General features: G+C 38.9%; 1 protein-coding gene across 31 annotated transcripts in view; it reads left to right on the top strand.

Annotated features, from left to right (window-relative positions):
- Window positions 1-18,905, top strand: part of TPK1 (thiamin pyrophosphokinase 1) — a 327,683-nt gene that overhangs the window by 55,815 nt on the left and 252,963 nt on the right. For 15 of the 31 annotated variants that reach the window (XM_083822034.1, XM_083822048.1, XM_083822024.1 and 12 more), the window contains one exon: window positions 5,142-5,216. The exons of 14 other annotated variants lie outside the window; for them this stretch is intronic. In XM_083822034.1, the coding sequence (XP_083678160.1) occupies window positions 5,142-5,216 (75 nt within the window). Of the gene's footprint in view, window positions 1-3,844; window positions 3,916-5,141; window positions 5,217-18,905 lie in introns of those variants that run through there. 2 more of the 31 variants (XM_083822020.1, XM_083822022.1) reach the window with 1 other exon arrangement.

The following is an 18,905-nucleotide window of genomic DNA, read 5'->3' as shown; positions in this document are numbered from 1 at the left end:
CAACCTTTCTCTGACTTAATAACCTTTAGCACCATGCAGGTGCCAAGTCTTTCAATCCACACAGTATGTTAAGAAAATCTTTAAGTGAAAAACTGATTATTTCTGATTATTTGGTGGACTGCATTTCAATTGAATAGAAGAGTTTAACATACTCATTAAAAAAAAAAAAATCAACAGGTTGCTTCAGTAATTGTGCTTTGCTTATCTGTAGCAATACCCTTATCTATCTTCACTGCAGTTTTGCGTGAGCATTATTTTGTTGTGTTTGCTGTTTTCAGGAACTGCTTTTTTAGGTTTTGTTATGAGATGCTCCCACTAAATATAACTTCTCTGGTACTCGTAGAATCACAATTTCAATGTTAATTCTTCTACAGCACAAGAAACTTTAACTGCCATATGGAGAACAGCCTCAGCTGTCTTTTGTCAGTGTTGATATTTTGGAATTGTGAAAAAATTCCATGTCCCATCCCACATGCTCTGACACTTAAGAAGGCAGTGACTATTGATTTAAAAAATGGATCTGTGGGGCAGGAACTTACTGATTGATGGTACTGGAAACCAAATCACTTGCTTTTTTTTTTTTTTTTATTTAATCCTGGAAAATTGACTGGTGCGAGAGCAGCAATGTGAGTGTCTGTGCACTGTCCATACAGGAAGGAATTTTCAGAGGGATCATTCTGAGCTTTTCTCTCAGGAGCTTGTATTTCTGGGCTCACACGTATGTGATCAGAAATATCTGTAGCCCAAATCTCTGCAGTATCTTTTGCAAGGATCTTGATTAATATCTTCGATATCTAGATGTATTTCTACAAGTGCAGAGATTTTATGAAAATGTGTAACTGTCTTCCAACTTTCAACTTTATACTTTAAACTCACAAACTACTTTACTAGTGGTAAAATCCCTGATCCCTCATACTACCTGCCTCCTCTTCTTCCTCTGTGCTAAACCTGCCTCTCTTAGTGGAAGACTCTTGACAGACCATTGGAAAGGAAAGGAATGGCTCCTCTACAGACAGGCAGTAAAATACAAAAATACAACTAATATTGCTCAGCAGAAGGTCCTTTCTGTGGCTGAAGTTCTGACTTGGGAGTCGTACTTCGCTAGCACCTTGAGGCATGACAGTATCTGAGCACAGGAAATCCCCCTGTGGTGTGGTACTGCTTACATCATTTCACAAAGAATGAGTACAGCAGTGGTCTTTCCCAGAGGCTTCTCTGTTTGAAGTAATGAAAGCCTTTTTCCCTCTGAAAATTCAATAGCCAGAAGCCTCACAGTATGTGGAATAGCTTCTAGTGATATTATTTGAACACTGAAGGGAAACAAAGAAGGGGCATATATTGTGTTATTGTTTCCCAGACAAAAGATTGTATTTAAAAATATATATGCCTTTTGAATATGCTTTGTGGCAGACATAGAGCTTGAAGACTGGCATATGACAAGGGGAAATCAATAAAAAATGCATAATGATATTATAAATATTTATAGAATAGCTAGATAAGTATAATATGACAGAGAAGCCACGATGGCTTTTAGAACAGAAAATGTGTGCTCTAAGCCATCCTAGAATTATTCTGAGTTAAAACGGGGTATAAAGGCATTACATAGGCTGACAGAGAAGCTCACTCCACCTTTGATTAAAATCCTTTCTAAGCAAAGCTTAGTCAAAGAACGTGGCTAAAGAGAAGTTGGAAAGCAGAAGGGAAATAACAGTTTTCAGAAAGGAAGGGATTGTTCAATGACGGTCCCCATGGGACACAAAGGAAATGTTGGTTGATTTGCAACCGCAGAAAGTAAGGAAGTAGTTCTCTCTGTTTGTGCGGGATTAAAAAGCTCCATCTTTTTCCAAAGACTGTGAGTTTTCCAAGTCTGCTCAAAAATATGGATGAATGTTTTTTTTTTCTTAACCACAATTTTTGCATATAGCTGGCCGTTGATGTAGTTGTTAATGCACCTGTTAATATGTACATCTAGGAGTTATGCATGTCAGACTGCAAACAGTAAATAGGACAAGAAGTGGGTAAGAATGGAGATGAACAAATTTGGTTCCCTGAATACATGTAGAAATTTCCTACAGCCATCCTTCTGTCCTGTCCTGTAAAAATTTGTCATTACCGTCTGGCCAGTTCCACAGGTCAGACACTACGAGAGGACTTACATTGTGGTGCTTGGCTGCATTCATCCTCTGTGTTGATGTAAACACCAAGAATACACTGGAGGTTTTGTGTGGAGGAATTTATTCTTTTCTGCTTGTGCTGCAGATGGCTGAATTTGCTCAGTCGGCAAAAGCTGCAAGAAAAGTACATAATGAAAGAAATTTATACTAAAAATGGAAGAAAAAGAAAAGGCAGCAAAAGCTTCTTCAGTGTAGATATCCATATCTGGGGACAAGATATTTTTGCTGCTGAAATCTTGCTTATAGAATTCTCTTTCCCATTAGTCCAAACAGAGCACAATTTTGCTAATGGTTGGGTCAGGGTGCTAATTATCTATGTGAAAAATGGATGGGCAGACAGTCCAGGAGATAGATGCTTCCTAATTTGTTAAGGGTTTTAAAGATAAACGGCCTTGAAGTAAATTTGTTTTCAAATGAATAGCCACTAGAGTGCTGAGAGCAGTGGCAAAGTGAGCTCTCATCAGGTTTTCTCAGAGTGATGGATGCTGCATATTCTGTCCACTGACGTGGTCTTTGCCATCAGAAGTCCCAACTTATTAATAGCTTCTAGGGCAATGGTTGTAAATTATTGCAGCCCAATTTTATTACTGTTTTACATCTACCAAGGACTGAGCCCTTTATGTAGCTTTATATTAACTCAGTGAGCACCATTAAAATACTGACATTTAGGTTCATTTTGGTAGCATTACCCATAGCATTCTATCATGCATTAATTGCAGAGGTTTGAAATGACTGGAATGTTTCCTTTTCTAAAAGCACAAGAAAAAAGTTTACATTTCTCCCCCACTGCAACCCATGACTTTGCTGAAAAAGAAAAAGTAATTCTCCTAATTGTATGCTCTGGAGGCATCTACTTCTTTGCTTCTTTGCAACCATTGAGCAAATAATAAGAAGCAGCCCTTACGGGCTTCATTGGGCTCTTGGAAGTGTCGCCTCTGAAAATCAGCCTCTGAAGTCTCACTGCGGACACCTACATCTAGGGCTCCGACTTCAAAAACATATCTTAATGTATAGCAAGAGTCCTCCTAATGAGCAACAAAAGCTAAAATCTTATGCATTTCCATATGCTGATATGGCTTAAGGGTTTAAAACAGACAGAGAAATGCCTTCTGTGATTCACAGCAGGAACACGTTTATAGCATCCATGTCTATTTGTATTATCATATCACTGTAAGAACCTGCAATGTTCACTGGCTCTTTTCAGTGGAGGGCACCACTAGATGATTATGTTTAATATAAGGAGTTGGCAGCCTTTCTCACTTAACCATCATTAGGAGATCTGCTGCTGAGGTCCCATTTTGTGAGGCAGCTGGAAATTGGCACTTAGTTTGAATGTATTGTTTTTTACCTTTCTCTTCAAGGGCAAGGCAACACTGTTCAGACTAAGCAAAAAAGAAGGTTTTCTTACTCTCCTTTGTTTACTTGGTCCTCTGACCCCTCCAATCTTTTCAAAGTAAATTTACTCCCCTATATGTACATGAATTAAATAGAAATGTGGACCATATCATCAAAGATGCAAGTGTATGACTTGAGGGAAGGTATTTAAAAGGACCACACAGAAGGTATCTATGGTAAACTTGCAGACTTTTTACAGGAGTAAAAATTATCTAGGTCTTCGGTACCGTATCTCTACACTACTGGGGGACAATACTATCACTTCTGTTTTACAGATAAGGGAATGGAGGCATATAAGATATGTGCATATACAGATAAGGAACGGAGGTCAGCGGAAAAGCCCAAGGTGATTGAAAGGCGAGATACGGAACAGGGGTGCTCTGTTCTCCTAATCCTCTATTCAGGCTGCCATTCATGATTTTAACTATTGTCCTCTTTCCACTCTCACCCCAAAACATTCCCGCATCTTCAGGAGTTTCAATACCTGTATTTTCCCTGGTAATGTTGTATGGCTTCAGCCACAGCTTCACCTGTAGCCTTTCTACCTCCTGCTGTACTGGATCCACTCAAAAGCCTGAAAGGCTTTCTAGTTACAGAGGCTGTCTATTTCAATTACAGTAGTTTCATATGACCAAATAATACTTCATTAACCTGATTGCCTAAGGATATCAAGCTCCAGGGGAAACTGATATTCCTATATGATAGCCAAGATAATTAAGAAGTGAAGTAATGCAAATCCCAGTACAAGCAACTGTAATAAGACAGGGGATGTATTTACTCTTTGAAGCCAAATTGTGCGGTATCTTAAATCCTTTTATTTTAAGGCTCCTATATTTGTAGATTTATTTTCATCCCTCACAGTGGACATATTGCTAGGACAGGGTGCTTTAGCAGCCCATTCAGACTAGTGGAGCAGTTCAGCTTGCTGGGAAATCCAGTGAGTTCCAGTGAAATCCAGTGAGTCTGTGGCATCACCTCGATAACACAGGCTAAAGAACACATTTGCTTCGACTAACTTTGATTTTGAGCTCCTTGGATATGACTTTTTGTTCCGCGTTTGTAAAGCAACTACTGCAGTGGCTGTACTGTGACTGAAGCTTCGAGATAACACAGGGACAGAAGCCACTGATGTCAGTAAGAGTTCTGCATCCCCTGGGATAGTGGACTGTTGAACCTAGATTAGAGACAAGTTCATTCTGAGATAGCCACAGCCTCCCCTGTTAACAGAGGCCATGGCAAAGCTAATATCAGTAAATGCTGCATTCAGCTGGCACCAACAAGCAGGAGATTAAATGAGAGAGCTGTATAGATGAGGGGTCCTGTTGAGGGTGGCCTTCAGTGGATAACAGTCTCTTATAAATGAAAAGTTTTTTAGCAAAGCCCTACCAAGTAAAAGGTGCCTAATTAAGTTCTGGCTGCTTCTGTATCTGAAAACGATGAAACCTGAGAAGCAATGAAATGAGTGGAGTTGCTCTGAGGTAGCTGGACTAAAATTAAATGTGGCAAAAGAAAAGAAAAAAAAGCAAAAAAAATCAATATTCTTGCTAATAAGAGTCAACATTTATCTTACAGGAAACCTGAAGTTTTGCCTTCTGATTCTGAACCAGCCTTTCAACAAAGGTCATTTTCATTGTCTGTGGAGCAAAGGTAATAATAACTTACATATATCTTCATTTGCTTATTTACTTGGCTGCTACCTGGCTAATGAACTTCAAGTCTGTTGAATTGCTATGTGGCAATTTCCTCTAACTAGAGCAACCTTCTGGTGAGGGTGCGAATCAGCAGAATATGTCCCTTGTTGCAGAATGCAGCAAGTGAACTGATTATGCAAATTCTGCTTCTCTGCATTGCTTACGTCAGTGGGAACTTTGTGAACTGATCTGTGAAAGATTCTTTAGCTTTTGAGAAGCATCTTAGAAGTGATCATTGTTTTGCTGACAAAGTGTAGTAGATCAATGGTGCATTTAAAAGTCTGGGAGCAAGCATTCCTTTAAAGGTCATCAGTGAAATGTGTTAATTTTAATCAAAATAAAATGAACCGTGTAGGTATTATGTTGTGAAAGTGGTGGGAATTTGTGTGTATGTCAGAAATATGCAAATCAAATTTCACTACCCTTTTGTTTAATATGCACAGTGCTAATCAGCTCTGGTACGATAGCTGCAAATTTACTGACATTTTTTGGAGATGTATAAATCTTTAAAAGCTTGGAGCTATTAATTCCTCCAGTGCAGAAATGTAGTCCTTCAGAAGCTTTGTGACAAACCACGGGAAATGTCTCTAACTTGTTACCAGGCTGGGAACCTTGCAGAGAGATTCCTTGTAACTAACTGGGGCAGATAGCACTAGTTCATTTCACCATAGGCATGGGGTCCAGTAGGGGGTAGCTGCACAGTTAAAAAGGAATTGGAGTAAGAGACAAAGTAGGGAGAATGTATTCATATCACCTAATTCCAGCTAGCCTAAAATAGTTGCCTATCTAGACACAGGAGATAAAAAAGAATGGAAACTTGCACGGGATGATTCAAAGCATCTGAATGAGTATTGTGTCTCAAATGGGCTCTGTTTAGCTTGCAGTGTCAGACTGTGCTCGGTGGAAGGACTGTCAGCTCTATTTGCTATATTTTCTAGATGCGATTTTAAGTATTTTTTCATTTAAAAAGATACACTGAAAGTACATATTCTGCATTAAATACTGAAAAGAAGAAGGGTATTTGTCTTCTTATTTCACCCCAGCTTTCCTCTGTTCTGAGGGTTGAGGTTGGAAAACAGCAAACAAGACCAGTTACAGAATGGCAGCATGTAGTGTACTGTAGTATGATAGGTACGTTGCTTTTATGCTCTGTTATGTTAAACCAGACTTTTTTGTCTGTCCTTTGGAATTTTAAGTTTTCCTCTTGCAATCAAATCTCTGCAGAGTAACTCTTGGGGCATGGAGTGCTTCTTACTGTAACACTAATGGGCCCTTAGCTGTAGTGCTTCAGTGAAGGACTGGGATGAGAAGTCGAATAAAATTGAGTAGACTACAGAATGTCTTGCTTGAGACTACCACAGTGGGTTTCTGTCCTCTGAGCATAACTACAGTGAAAGTAATTACTGGTGCTGCAGATAGTTTTTTCAAAGTGCCTGTGCAAGTTAGGAGCAGAAGTCCTGTTTAAGCTGATAGGACTTGTGCTGGTAGGTTACCTCCAGAAATAGGTGGATATTTTCTGTCTAAGCAAAACAAGAGAGGAAGATGGTGTTTTTTTCAAAACATCTCAGCTTCAGTAAACCTTAGCTGTGAATCCAGGACAAGATTCTGGTAACACCTGATTGACAGTCCTCATAGGCTGCTGTAGGCATCAGCAATCTTGTGGCTCCTGGACCCTGGCCCTGAAAGAGTCTCTGCAGAGAGCTGTTTCATGACTAGGAGACCCTGGGGTTTTGGTACGTGAACTGAAAGAATTTTGGAAAGAATGAAACATCCTCAGAAACAGCGCCTGATCACCAGCTGTACTTCCTTGATATCTCATAAAAATTCTAGTGTTTGTGAGTAATGAGAAGGAAACAGTAGGGCTGTTGATCCACAAAATATTGCCAGCTACACAAATCATGAAAAAAGGGAGAGAAAAGTGTAAGGAAAAAAAATATGGACGAACTTCTTAAAGTTACTGCAATCTTGGATGTTATACTGAGTACAGAATGCTGAGACAGAAGTGTTATTTTCAAGTAGCTTGTGTCCTTCTATCAAAATAACTTGTCTCATTAGACCTGTCACTTTAGCATCAAGTAAAAATGAAGGTGTGATGTGATATGTCCTCAGTTTAAAAAAAAATCACATTGATAAGTGTGGCTATTCTAGGCTAAAATCATCCCAGGTGTAACTTCTCTTGACCTCAAGAAAAAGTGGTTGCAGCTAATTAGCCTTTGGTTTATTACAGACTTGTATGAAATCTATTTTTACTGACATACTTTGAAAAGAACTATTTCGATCAGTGCAAGTTTGCATGAACTTCCCTCCCTGTGCTTTGGGAAGGACACTGAAATCTGAATTCCGTGCTTACAGGGGACATTTAGCAGCTTTTACAACTCTTACCATACAAGCATGCAAAGAGTCAATAGTGAGGTACTGTAAGCTGAAGATTTCCATGATTTTCTTTTATTATATTCATTAATGTCGTTAACCAGGCTAGATGTTCCCTTTGTGTTAGGTACAGTCAGCAATACCTAGATTTAGATAGTGCTGTCCTAAAGGATGAAACGTTGGAGCAGGGTGTTATTCAAAATCAGAATATAGAGTAAAATGGCAGAAAATGCTGGTGGTTCGATGAAATGTTGGGTGTACTAGGGAGGGACAAAACAAGTTGAAAAAAAAATTGAAGAGAATAGGTGGCTAAAGGGGAGCAGGTGAAGGAAAACAGACTCATGACAAGTGAAGCTGATATGAAGACACTGAATATGGGAAGGTGAGGTGGATACAGAGAATTGAGAATAGACTATGAGTAAGCACAAGGCTGGGAATGTCATTCAAATCCATCAAAAGTTCTCTGAATATAGCTCTTACTGTAGCTATTTTTACCAGTGGAAGTGGTACAGCTTTCTTCGGAGTCCTTATCCTAGTTGTGGAAAATATGTGGAAGAGTCTGGCCACTGCTTTTCTCAGAGCTGCACATTTTTTGTGTTTAGGAGGTTCCTATAAGGAATACCTGGTTCAGTGGGGCCTTACCTTAACCTTATAACGTATCATACATTTCTGTTTGTATTTCAATGATGTTTGTAACTCCTGGTTTGATTCCTGTTTCTCCCCAGAAATGGCCAGGGAAAAATTTTGAACATACATTAGTCTGCAGTACTACATTGTAAGTGCTTTCAAATGTAAATATATCTTTAACAGAAATTACTGTGAGTTGAAAGAAATTACTGTGAGTTGAATGTCTGAAACTCTCTCTTTAATAAGTTTGAAAAATAAGGAAGCCCATGTTTTAGTGGCTGAAAAAAAAAAAAAAGGAAGCTTTATGAAGAGTAAATGAAAATTCCTGAGATTTTTGAATCTGCTCTTTAAAATCTTTAATAAAAAATTCACTTACATACTTGTTATTTATTGGTAGTTCAATGAAGGTGCAAGTGCCAGATTCTGCACCTTGGAAGGGGCTGCACTGGCTATACGTACAGACTCAGGGATGAGAGGCTGGAAAGCAGCCTGGCGGAAAAGGGTCTGGGGATTCTGGTGGATAGCTAGTTGAATATGAGTCAACAGCATGCCCTGGCAGCCAGAAGGGCCAAACATGTCCTGGGGTGCATTAGCACAGCGTTGCTCACCAGTTGAGGGAAGGGATTGTCCCTTTCTGCTGTGCACTGGTGCAGCCTCACCTCGAGTACTGTGTGCAGTTTTGGGTGCCACAGTATAAAAATGACATAAAACTATTAGAGAGTGCCCAAAGGAGAGCTATGAAGATGGTGAGGAGCCTAGAGGGCAAGATGTATGAGGAGCAGCTGAGGTCCCTTGGTTTGTTCAGTCCAGAGCAGAGCAGGCCAAGGGGAGGCCTCATGGCGGCCTGCAGCTCCCTCACGAGGGGAGCGGATGGGCAGGCACTGAGCTCTGCTCTCTGGGGACAGCGACAGGACCAGAGGGAACGGCATGGAGCTGGGACAGGGGAGGGTCAGGCGGGTTGTTAGGGAAAGGGTCTGCACCCAGAGGGTGGTCGGGCACTGGGACAGGCTCCCCGGGGCGCAGTGGTCACAGCACCGAGCCTGCTGGAGATCAAGAAGTGTTTGGACAACACTCTCAGACACACGGTCTGATTTTTTGGGTGGTCCTTTGGGGACCCAGGAGTTGGACTTGATGATCCTTGTAGGTCCATTCCAACTCAGGATATTGTGTGATTTATGCCAAGAATTTCAACAATGTCTAGCGATTGCAAGTGCTTCTGTATTTTTATTTATTTATTTATTTATTTATCGTCTCCATAGTAAAGTATTAGGAAAGGGGCAAAATTATTGCAATGCTAAGAAATCACCTGGGTAAAATTGTCTCATGATCAGGATCTGAAAATTGTTTCTTGTTTCTGAAAACATTTCCCTTAAAAGCTATAATACTCAAATGATCCAGAATTGTCTGCATGTCCTCGCTTGATGGTAGCATGCTAAGTGGCTCTACATCGTAGAGTACTTTTTGTTCTTGAAATATTGACAGCCAGTTATAAAGAGCAGGAAGTTATGCTCTGAAAAATAAAATTATTTTAAGAATTGGAGTAATATGACAATGTTCTACAGCAATCTGATGAAGTTCCCATCCATGCTGTATTTCTGGAAATGTCAAGGTGCTGTTAAATAACATCTTCAGATATACTACTGGAGAAAGACATATTACAATAGGTTTTTTCCATAGGTTCCATTTAACTTCTAGCAGAGTATTCTTGCATCCAAGTGCTTACTGATAAACACAGCTGCAGAATTAAAATATTGGCTAATCCAGTCCCGCTTAGCTGAAGAGGAAGGCTATTACACTTATACATTATGGTAAGGAAACATGTCCATGGGCATTTTTCAATCTCTGAAATGGTTGTGACACATTAGTCACTGTATCTTTCTCAGAAGTATTCTGCAAATAAAGGTTGTCCAGGAAAGCTTTAAATCAAACAGAATATCAAGCATTCATTTAAAAATGACCCTGACTGATGTACTAGAATAAACTACCAACATCCTTTTGGAGTGGGCTAACTGAATACTGACTTGTGGGATGTGTAAAGTTGGATACGCAGACAGTAAGGAGACATGATTGTATCAGTCCTTTCTTTTTTAAAATCTATGAGACTGGGCTGCAAAAATGTCTGTCAATTATGACTTCTTCCCTAAATAGTCTCTTTCATGGACCATTCCTTAAGGAATTTGGAGTCTAGCTATGTCTCCTTACTCAGCTGCCCCACCAGTTATTTCTCTGTAGGCTTAATGTATGAATGTGGAGGAAGTCCAGCAAGATAAAAAGCTTGTTGTTCACCATAGAGATTTCAGCTCTTTATTTTTGAGGATCTGTATATTGAGATAGCAGAAAGCAGACTTCTACAGCAGCAGTGCAATATACCCAAATCTGAACTTGTTTTAGACTGTCTTCACTTAAATAGTATTTTCTTACACTAAATCTACTGTGAGTGCTATCCATAAATCGAGGTGGGTGTTTTTTGGCTTTGTTTCTTCAAATTTCCATCTCTAGCAACTTCGATTGTTGTAAAAGATACTGGATTTTAAATAGTATCTTGACTGTGAGGAAACTTTCCTGTCAAATTCAGCCTACTGTTTGGTGAAAATGCTGCTAATGAATGAATTGTTAGCACCTGGAGGTGGCTGCAGATTACAAAATACTTCCTGAGGAATCAAGTAAGGAAAGGTGTTAATTTGTATCATGAATTTCAGTCATCTGTCTTTAAATGCCTCATGCTTCCATTCATTTTATGTTGCTTTTGTCTTCAATATAATTGGTGACTGATATTTTGAGTGTCTTCTGTTGAGGTCCAAAAGCTGCGTATATAAATGTAAATACAAACGGCAAAGCAAAGCTCAGGCAAATACACCGAGCGAAAGGTAACAGATCAGTTAGAACAGCTTGAATGTCTAAGAGCAAAGAACAGGGTCCTGGAGTTTAACAACAAGAGGGAAATAACCTTATTTTCCCTGGTAACATTTTTTCTTCTCCATGATTGATACCTTTTCCTCCATTGTCTTTAGTGATTGAACTAAACATCTGGAATTATTGGTACGAACCACCATTCACTTGCCCTCTTACCTGTCAGCAATGAACTTGCCTTGTTGGCATATGCTGAACTTTTTTCTCACCTTTTATTTTCATTTCTTGTTGAACTTGTAATATATCTCAAATTTGTACTAGGCCCAGAATTGGCAGCTGGCATAAAGCTTCAGTGAATTTAGAGCAGCCTCTATTAATAAATAGGAGAATGTTCATAAAAATGGTGATTGGGATGTCGCATGGACTTGTATGCTTTATTGCAGTTTCCAGCAGGCATCGAGAGGAGCAGTAACTCTTACCGTTGGCCTCAGCTAAACTACTCTGTTTTCCCCAGAGTAATATTAGCCTCCTGATAAGTCAACAATGAAGTTCATTTTTCCGAATTTGAATCAGAAGACCAATGAAATTTCTAGTTTGTATCTGGTAACTTAAATGTGCTGTTCAGCACCGACTGAGGTAGATTTAAACAACATTTTCTTACGGTGGTGTACCTGATGCTGGACTGCCTGCAGTGAGCTAACATCCTTCAATTGCAGCAATCTGAGGACAGTTATTTCAAGTGTTCTTGAGGGTAGGGGACCTAGGTTATATTACAGGAACAAGAAAATCTGGCCTAGATTAGGGTTGGCTAGCACCATGCTTTAAGCTTGGAAACTAAATAATATCATTCTTAGGACCTGCAGCAGTTTTGCACTAGCTGAGATTTTGGGCACAGTTTCACCAGACCAAGTTTTGCCCATTACTCAGTGTATAACCTTGACCTCTACCAGTTTTCAGTGATGAGCTAAAGGTTTACAGTTCTCTTCACAAAACTCAGCTTAAAAGCTCAGAGATACGGTACACTTCTCTCATTTGTGACATGTATATTGTTAGTGCCTTTCCAGCTCAGAATCAGATCTCTCAAGAGGTAGTCCAAGTGTATGGATGTTTTGAAAAGTAGCTATTATTGATTTCTGCAAACTTTTAGATACTTCTTGGCAAAAGTGAGAGCTGGATCTTCCCAGCCTTCTGCACAATTCAAGTTCCCTCATCGTAGTAGTAGCTGTGATAGAATGAGGTCTTCAGGTAAAATTTGAGACACATAAGACTGCATTTTTTATTGATTTTAATTCTCTGCAAATCCACCAACAGGAAATTCTGAGATCTAAAAGGAATTTTTGTTTGTTTAATGAATTTGAGATTTTTTTTTGAAAATTGAAAAAAAAATGAGTAATTAAGATCCCCCTCTGTGATGCTTTGAAAAGCTAAACCCTGCTGTGCATAAGTTCAGAGCAACAGAACAATAGAGAATTGCTTTGAAGTACTAGTGAAAAGCATAACAGATGATTACAGCAGAAGAAAAAAAACGGGAGGTTATTACAGTGCTTTTTTCTATTGAGCTGGGATGCAAATCCCATTAGGGGACTTCTATTGTCAAAAGTTTTCTTATATAAAAGCCTTTGATAGCATCATACTATATATCCTGTTACCATGTTTCCCAGAGGACAGCTGAAAGAAGGAGCTTTGGAAAATAATGTCAGGAGGATGCTTTAAAGCACCCCAAGCAAAAAGGGAGACATAAGGCAATAGAAAAAAAGACCATTAATAGCTCACTTTGTTAGTGGTTCAACAAGAGGAATGGTCCTGGCAATGAACGCAGGGACTAGGGGCGAATGCAAGAGGTTAGCATAAGTAAGACGCGTGACAGAAAAGAGAAGGTTCCTAACCCCATAAAAGAAACACTTGTTTTTTCACTGCCTCAAGCTACACAGTGAAAAGTGTTTAAAAAGATGTGTTCTCTGGGAGTCACTGCAGGGCAAAAGTGTTATTTTCATAGCTAGAGCTTAGTGTGAATCCACTACTAGGCGGAAGATGTAAGATCTTGTAAAAGTTTGAAGTTTTCGAGGGTTGCTGATGTCAGACTTCTCACTGTTTACAATGGCCTTTGGATCAAACTGTTGTTTTATAGTCTGTCTTTCTTCTCTTATTCCAGGGTTGCTTCAGGGCAGACAAAAGTTTTTTTTTGTTGTTTTTTTTGTTTGTTTTTTGTAAAAAGCCTCCCTCAGACAAACTGACACTGTACCACCTCACCATTAGCTTTGGCCCAGCGGTTTTATTTAAATGATGATTTCTTTTTAAGTGCATCTCCTCATTTTACATTATCTAAATATGGTTATGCTTTCAGCCTTTTAATTTCAAGAGTTTTGATTACTGTATTACCATGATAATAAGAACAAGCAAGTTGGACAGTGAACAGTTTAGCTCTTCAGTACTAAGTTGAGACTATGAACGTACTTATTGGATACAGGGCTGATGGAATATGCAGCCTGCACTGCCTTCAATGCCTGAAGGGACATCAATAGTTGGAGAAGATGCATGTTGGATTGCTCTTTTTCTTATCTAAATGGTTTACGTGCTGTTTTGTGCTCACACACGGTATCAGATATTAAATTGAACTTTAAAATCATGCAAGTCAGAAAATAGCTTTTCAGTTCTAATCATTGTCTCTGCTCTTTTGTACAGGTAGGCTGTTTTGTTAGATTATAGCAGTACCTAAATGTGATAATGTGATGCTAAAAATAGTACATGCATCTACACTTTGAAAACAGCATAGTGAGGTTTTTTTTGTAATATGCAATTGTTTAGATATTATATGCTAAGTTGTGTGGCAAGCAAAGTTCTAAAATGTTGGTCTTGTGTCAAAGGCAGCTGCTGTATGGTATAGAGCATGAATGCTCAGTTGTTTGCCTTCTCCTTATTATTAGAACGTTGGAGTATTAGTTGTTTTTTTCAGCCTTGGTTCTTTCTGATTGCACCAAAGATTTTTTTATGGAAATGCATGAAGCGCTATTTGACCGACTTTGATTTGGTTTCATGTATTTATAGCAGCCAAAAATTTAAAAATGTCAAAATGGGACTGGTATTGTGGCAATTAGCAGCTTTCCTCTCCCAAGTTCACAATTCCGTATCGAATACACTGAAGAGAGATGGTGACATATGGTAGTCTGACTTAGTTTCATTGACAGTGAATCACATTGGATTGGAAAGAAAAGAATGCCATAGATTTCTCATTCTGGAAAATCCCATTGGCCTCAGAAATAGCAGGCACAACCCATAATTTTTAGAAGTGTTTTATCATCATCTTCCATTGTTGGAAGTTTTATGACTTGGAGCATGATGTAACGGCTCTTGATATCAATATTTCTTCAGTTACTTTGAGTTAATTTGGTTCACACCTTCACAAAAATCTTGCTGGAGGGTGAGCACTTCACAAAAATCTTGCTTTAAAGATAGCCCGCTCCTGTGTTTGCTGAAATCAGTTTGAACATTAACTCAGACGTGCTAGATAAGGTATTAACATCACGAGAATGAATGTTGGTTCAGTGTAAGCTGAACTAGCACTGAAGTAGTTCAGGGCCGTAGAGTATGAATATTATCCAATTTGAATTTCTTTCCAAAAATTCCTAATCTTCCAAACTTCAACCTGCTACTGCCGGTGTTCAGAGCCCAGGCTCTGACTCCATGGGACTTCTGTTTCTAGCAGTCTAGGCGTTTTGCTTAAGTCTGAACATGCACTTGTCTTTCAACTTTGTAGTATTCCATGCACTTTGCATTAGTTCCTAGCTTCCAGTAGTCCGTACTGTTAGTTTGCTTTGTGTTTGTGAGGTGTAAGATACGAATAGTAGATAGTTGGGTCAGACTAGATGATAAAGTCTGGAACATCCCTCTAGAAACGTGTTTAATTCAAAGAGGGATGGAGGAGGAACTGTGTTGACTTTGCAAATCTTTGAAAAGGCCCACATATTTTGAAGATAAAGAACTGGAGAGGCTCAGAATGCCTCTACGCTGCGTTATTTGGCATGACTGCAAGCAAACAGCAGGACAAAGCTGCAGTACAGTTTAGTCTCTCAAAGTGTAAAATCTGCAAGTTTAAAAAAGTTAGAAGCCAGGAGAAGAACTTACTAGGAAGGCCTACGTTGTAGAAGTATTGAAATGATCTCACTCCAATTTTCATAGCTGTTTTTGCTTCAGTTAAAGGAATTTTTCTCATGTTCCATTCAGATGATAGTAAGGCTGAATAATAGAATTGTTGTTGGTTTCATAACGTGTGGAAAATAGCAAACTCTGTGATAGATATGACATTTTAGGAAGCCTCCGTGGTTATTCAGACTCAGATGTTTTCATTTCTAAAATGATGTGAAGTAATTAGGGATAAGGAATGTGATGAATGTAAGGAATTTTTTATGAGATTTCTGGAGAAAGTGATTAGTATTGGTAAATAGTTGTCAAGAAGTCACAATGTTTAGTCATTACCAAGTGCTCTGACCCGAGAGTGACACAGATCATGTCAGCTCTGTTTAGCTGAGCTCTGTAATCCTTTTGACAAATGCATGCAAGGCTGTTATCTGACATCAAAAGGTGTATCTAAATTACAAAAAAGGCTTTAAACCATCTGCAGGAACTTCTGCCTCTTCTGATGGGAATAACAGTCTCACCAAGAACTGTGGGCCTATAGGAACTTCTAAATATCATCTAGAGCCACCTGTTTTGGTTTGCTCTACCTTCCTGCCTGCTTTTCATAATTAAAATTTATTTCTTCTTATGCTCCTTGGCTTGTGTCTTAAAGTTGTATAATTGTTTCAAAAGTTACAGTGGGACAAATACATGAGCAAATAGATGGACAGAGAGAAATGCACCTAACACACAGCACACAGCATCACTGTAGAATCCATGATCAGGTCAGACAAAGAGGGGTTACAACCAAATTTGATTCCTGGGAGTATCAACATAGTATGGAAGTAGACTGATTCTTCCAGTTTTTATATACTTTGTCCTTGGTGTTGCTGTAATATAGATAACTGTGATATTAGCAACTGCTTGGCAAAAGCTGTTATGTTCCATTTTTTGTAAATCCGTCTTTCTCTCTGCTTCCTGAAAGAGAAGAGAAAGCATAGGAGAATGGGTGAGGCACAGTAAATGTCCACTAAAAGTCACACTGACAGGGTTTAAAGTTGCACTTTCCATTCTTTTTAAGAAGTATTTCACTGTAGGGTACCCCAGTGAGATCTCACTTAACTTGGGACATTTAGCTAAAGTTTCTTAGTTTCTGAGGTCAGTTCCAGTCTTTCCCTCTTCAGTCAATGGAAAGAGAAGGAACACCTCCAAAACATAATTTATCCAACCTTAAGCTCTAAGTTGTCTCTTTGCAGAGCAGCTCAGATGTGAGGTTATTTTCTCTTCAAAGTTGGTTTCCTTGGCCAGTTTACTGCAAAATCACAAGTCAAGTGAATTTGTGCCAGGTCGTATCTATAGTTAAGCTGTGTTATTTGATCTCATCTGTCTTCTACCTCAACTCTTTGCTATTTTCCACCTCAGATCTTTCCTTTCTGTTTAGCCACAGAGGAAGGACAATGAGGTTAAGACTAGAGAATGCAAAGCTACGATTTTGAACTTGCCTTGGCTGGCCATCTTATTTTTTGTAGGCCTCTGCATCTTTGTCATAGAGCAACACTCTCATTAGAACTTTGAAAAACCCAGATACATCATAACAAGGCATCTGAAGTTGACCTTTTCTCCAGGAGGGAAAATGCTAATGCTTTTGGCAGTGATTTGTGAAGTTTGCTTTCCTCAGTGAATTTAGGATTGGGTTAGTTTTTAAACTTACTTCCAAATCAAGCGTTAAATTTTATTGCTCTTTCTTTAGATCTATAGATTTGAGTGAGCATTAATGCATCAGTCATATTTCATTTGGTGATTATAGTGCTTGATATCCTTTGTATTCACCTTCTAGAAATGCTTTGGCAGCAGAACTGACTATGCAAAAATGTGTAAGAAAGGGTCGGAATAATAAATCCACTGTCAATTTGGCTGATGCAGTTCAACATTTTAAGTTTTGTTTGTGACCCACTGTTCATATCTGGCAATTTGAATATACATATGCAGTGTCCTTTTTCAAAATGTGCAGGACAATAGGTAAGCCCTAGTGTTATTAGTATAGTAAATCTTTGCTGTAAGATGTTTCTCTTATATTGCAAGTATATGCTGCTGCTGTTCTCATTTAGATATTAAATTTAGAGGTGTGCAAAATCTGTTGAAATTTGCTGCAAGTCTTAACAATTTATTTATTTATTTTTACAAGTGTGCTGTCCTAGTGAGCCCTTCTGGGACTGCTTAAAGTAACATGAATAACTGCACATAGAAACTTTGTCCCTGCTGATGCTGTAGCATCACATTGTCTAGGGCACTACTTTATCATGGCAGTGCAGTATTCTGTAGTTGACAACCCATCTCACTAGCCATAAAAGTTGGGGAAATGATCTTGAAGGCACTTTGGGGCAACAAATTTGATTTACATTTTATGCGTCATGTTTGACTATAGTAAAGAAGGATCCAGTTCATTCCGGGCTCCAGAAGAATAGCACAAACATTGCCTTGCAAACTGAATGCAGCATTAAAGAGAGACTATAAAAGATTTTGTTTGGAATGGTTTGAGGGTATTTTCAAGCCTGCTAATCTTCTTCTTATTCCTAGTTCATTTGTGATACTTTACCTAGCATTGTATTATAAATGAACAGTATTGCTATTTCTGTAAATTAGTGTGGTTGTTTGAAGCAACATCATCTCAAGCTTAATATGATGTGTTTTTCTTCATTCGTAGGCACAGTTGTTGGGCCTGTAAAAGACTAACTTAAATGGACATTCCTTTTTTTATACTGAGACTGCGAGACCACTGCAGACACTTAGGTGGAAGGGAAGATGTGTAAGTTTGTCTTTTGAATTTCAGAGAAAGGTAGCACATAATTCTGTGGTTAGAGACAAAAGCACTCTTACAGAGGCTGGAGATTTTTTCGCTTAGGTTTGGGAAACAAGTGCATTTCTCCTCTTGTCTCTCCTCCATGTGGAGAGGTCAGAAGTCATTTTAATCTCTGCTTCTTGGGAGCTATAGTGATGTCTTTTTCTTAGGATTACCTAAGAGCTATCGGCCTTTCCCAGGGGAGTCTAGAAAACCTAGGATATGAACTTGGACACAGACAGATTCGCATCAAGGCACGGAGTCCTTCTCTGATGTCTCTGTGGAAAAACATTTCCTCTCTGTCCAAATGTGGATGAGCGGGGCCACATGCTTCTGCAAAAGGTACACTTAAAAGATTTTTCAAGATTTAGAGGTCTTTCTTATTCTCACGTTATAGTGCATTTTCTGTTTGGGAAACACTTCCAGAATCAGAAGCCTGTTTAGAATCACACTGCAAGTACATCCATGTCTGTGATCTTTCTGAAGTGCTAAATGATTCCAGATGCTGAGGAAAACAGTAGAAAGGAGCATCTGGCACCGCAGCCAAGTTTCAAACATACGTCTTCTGAGCAACCAATACTGTGATGACACGAATGTTAAACTGTTTCTCAGATTTCTCCCAGTTCACTCAATATTTGAAAAATAGTGCTAAAATTTAAAGAAAAAAAAAGTCCTTAGGTTCATCAGTTAGAACTGAGAAGTAATTATTCATTTGCTTGCCTTAAAACAACTGTTTTTTTCAGAATGTACTTTCAGTCTATTGGTAGTGGTGTAGCAAAGTTTTATTTCGTTTAGAAAGGACATTCTGCTTTACATAGAAGCAGATGAGAGAAAAGCTGAGTGGGA

Source organism: Anser anser, assembly GCF_964211835.1.
Source record: "Anser anser genome assembly, chromosome: 2".
Classification (NCBI taxonomy): domain Eukaryota; kingdom Metazoa; phylum Chordata; class Aves; order Anseriformes; family Anatidae; genus Anser; species Anser anser.
Note: the sequence above shows the minus strand (reverse complement) of the source record. Positions and strands in the feature narration are given on the sequence as shown.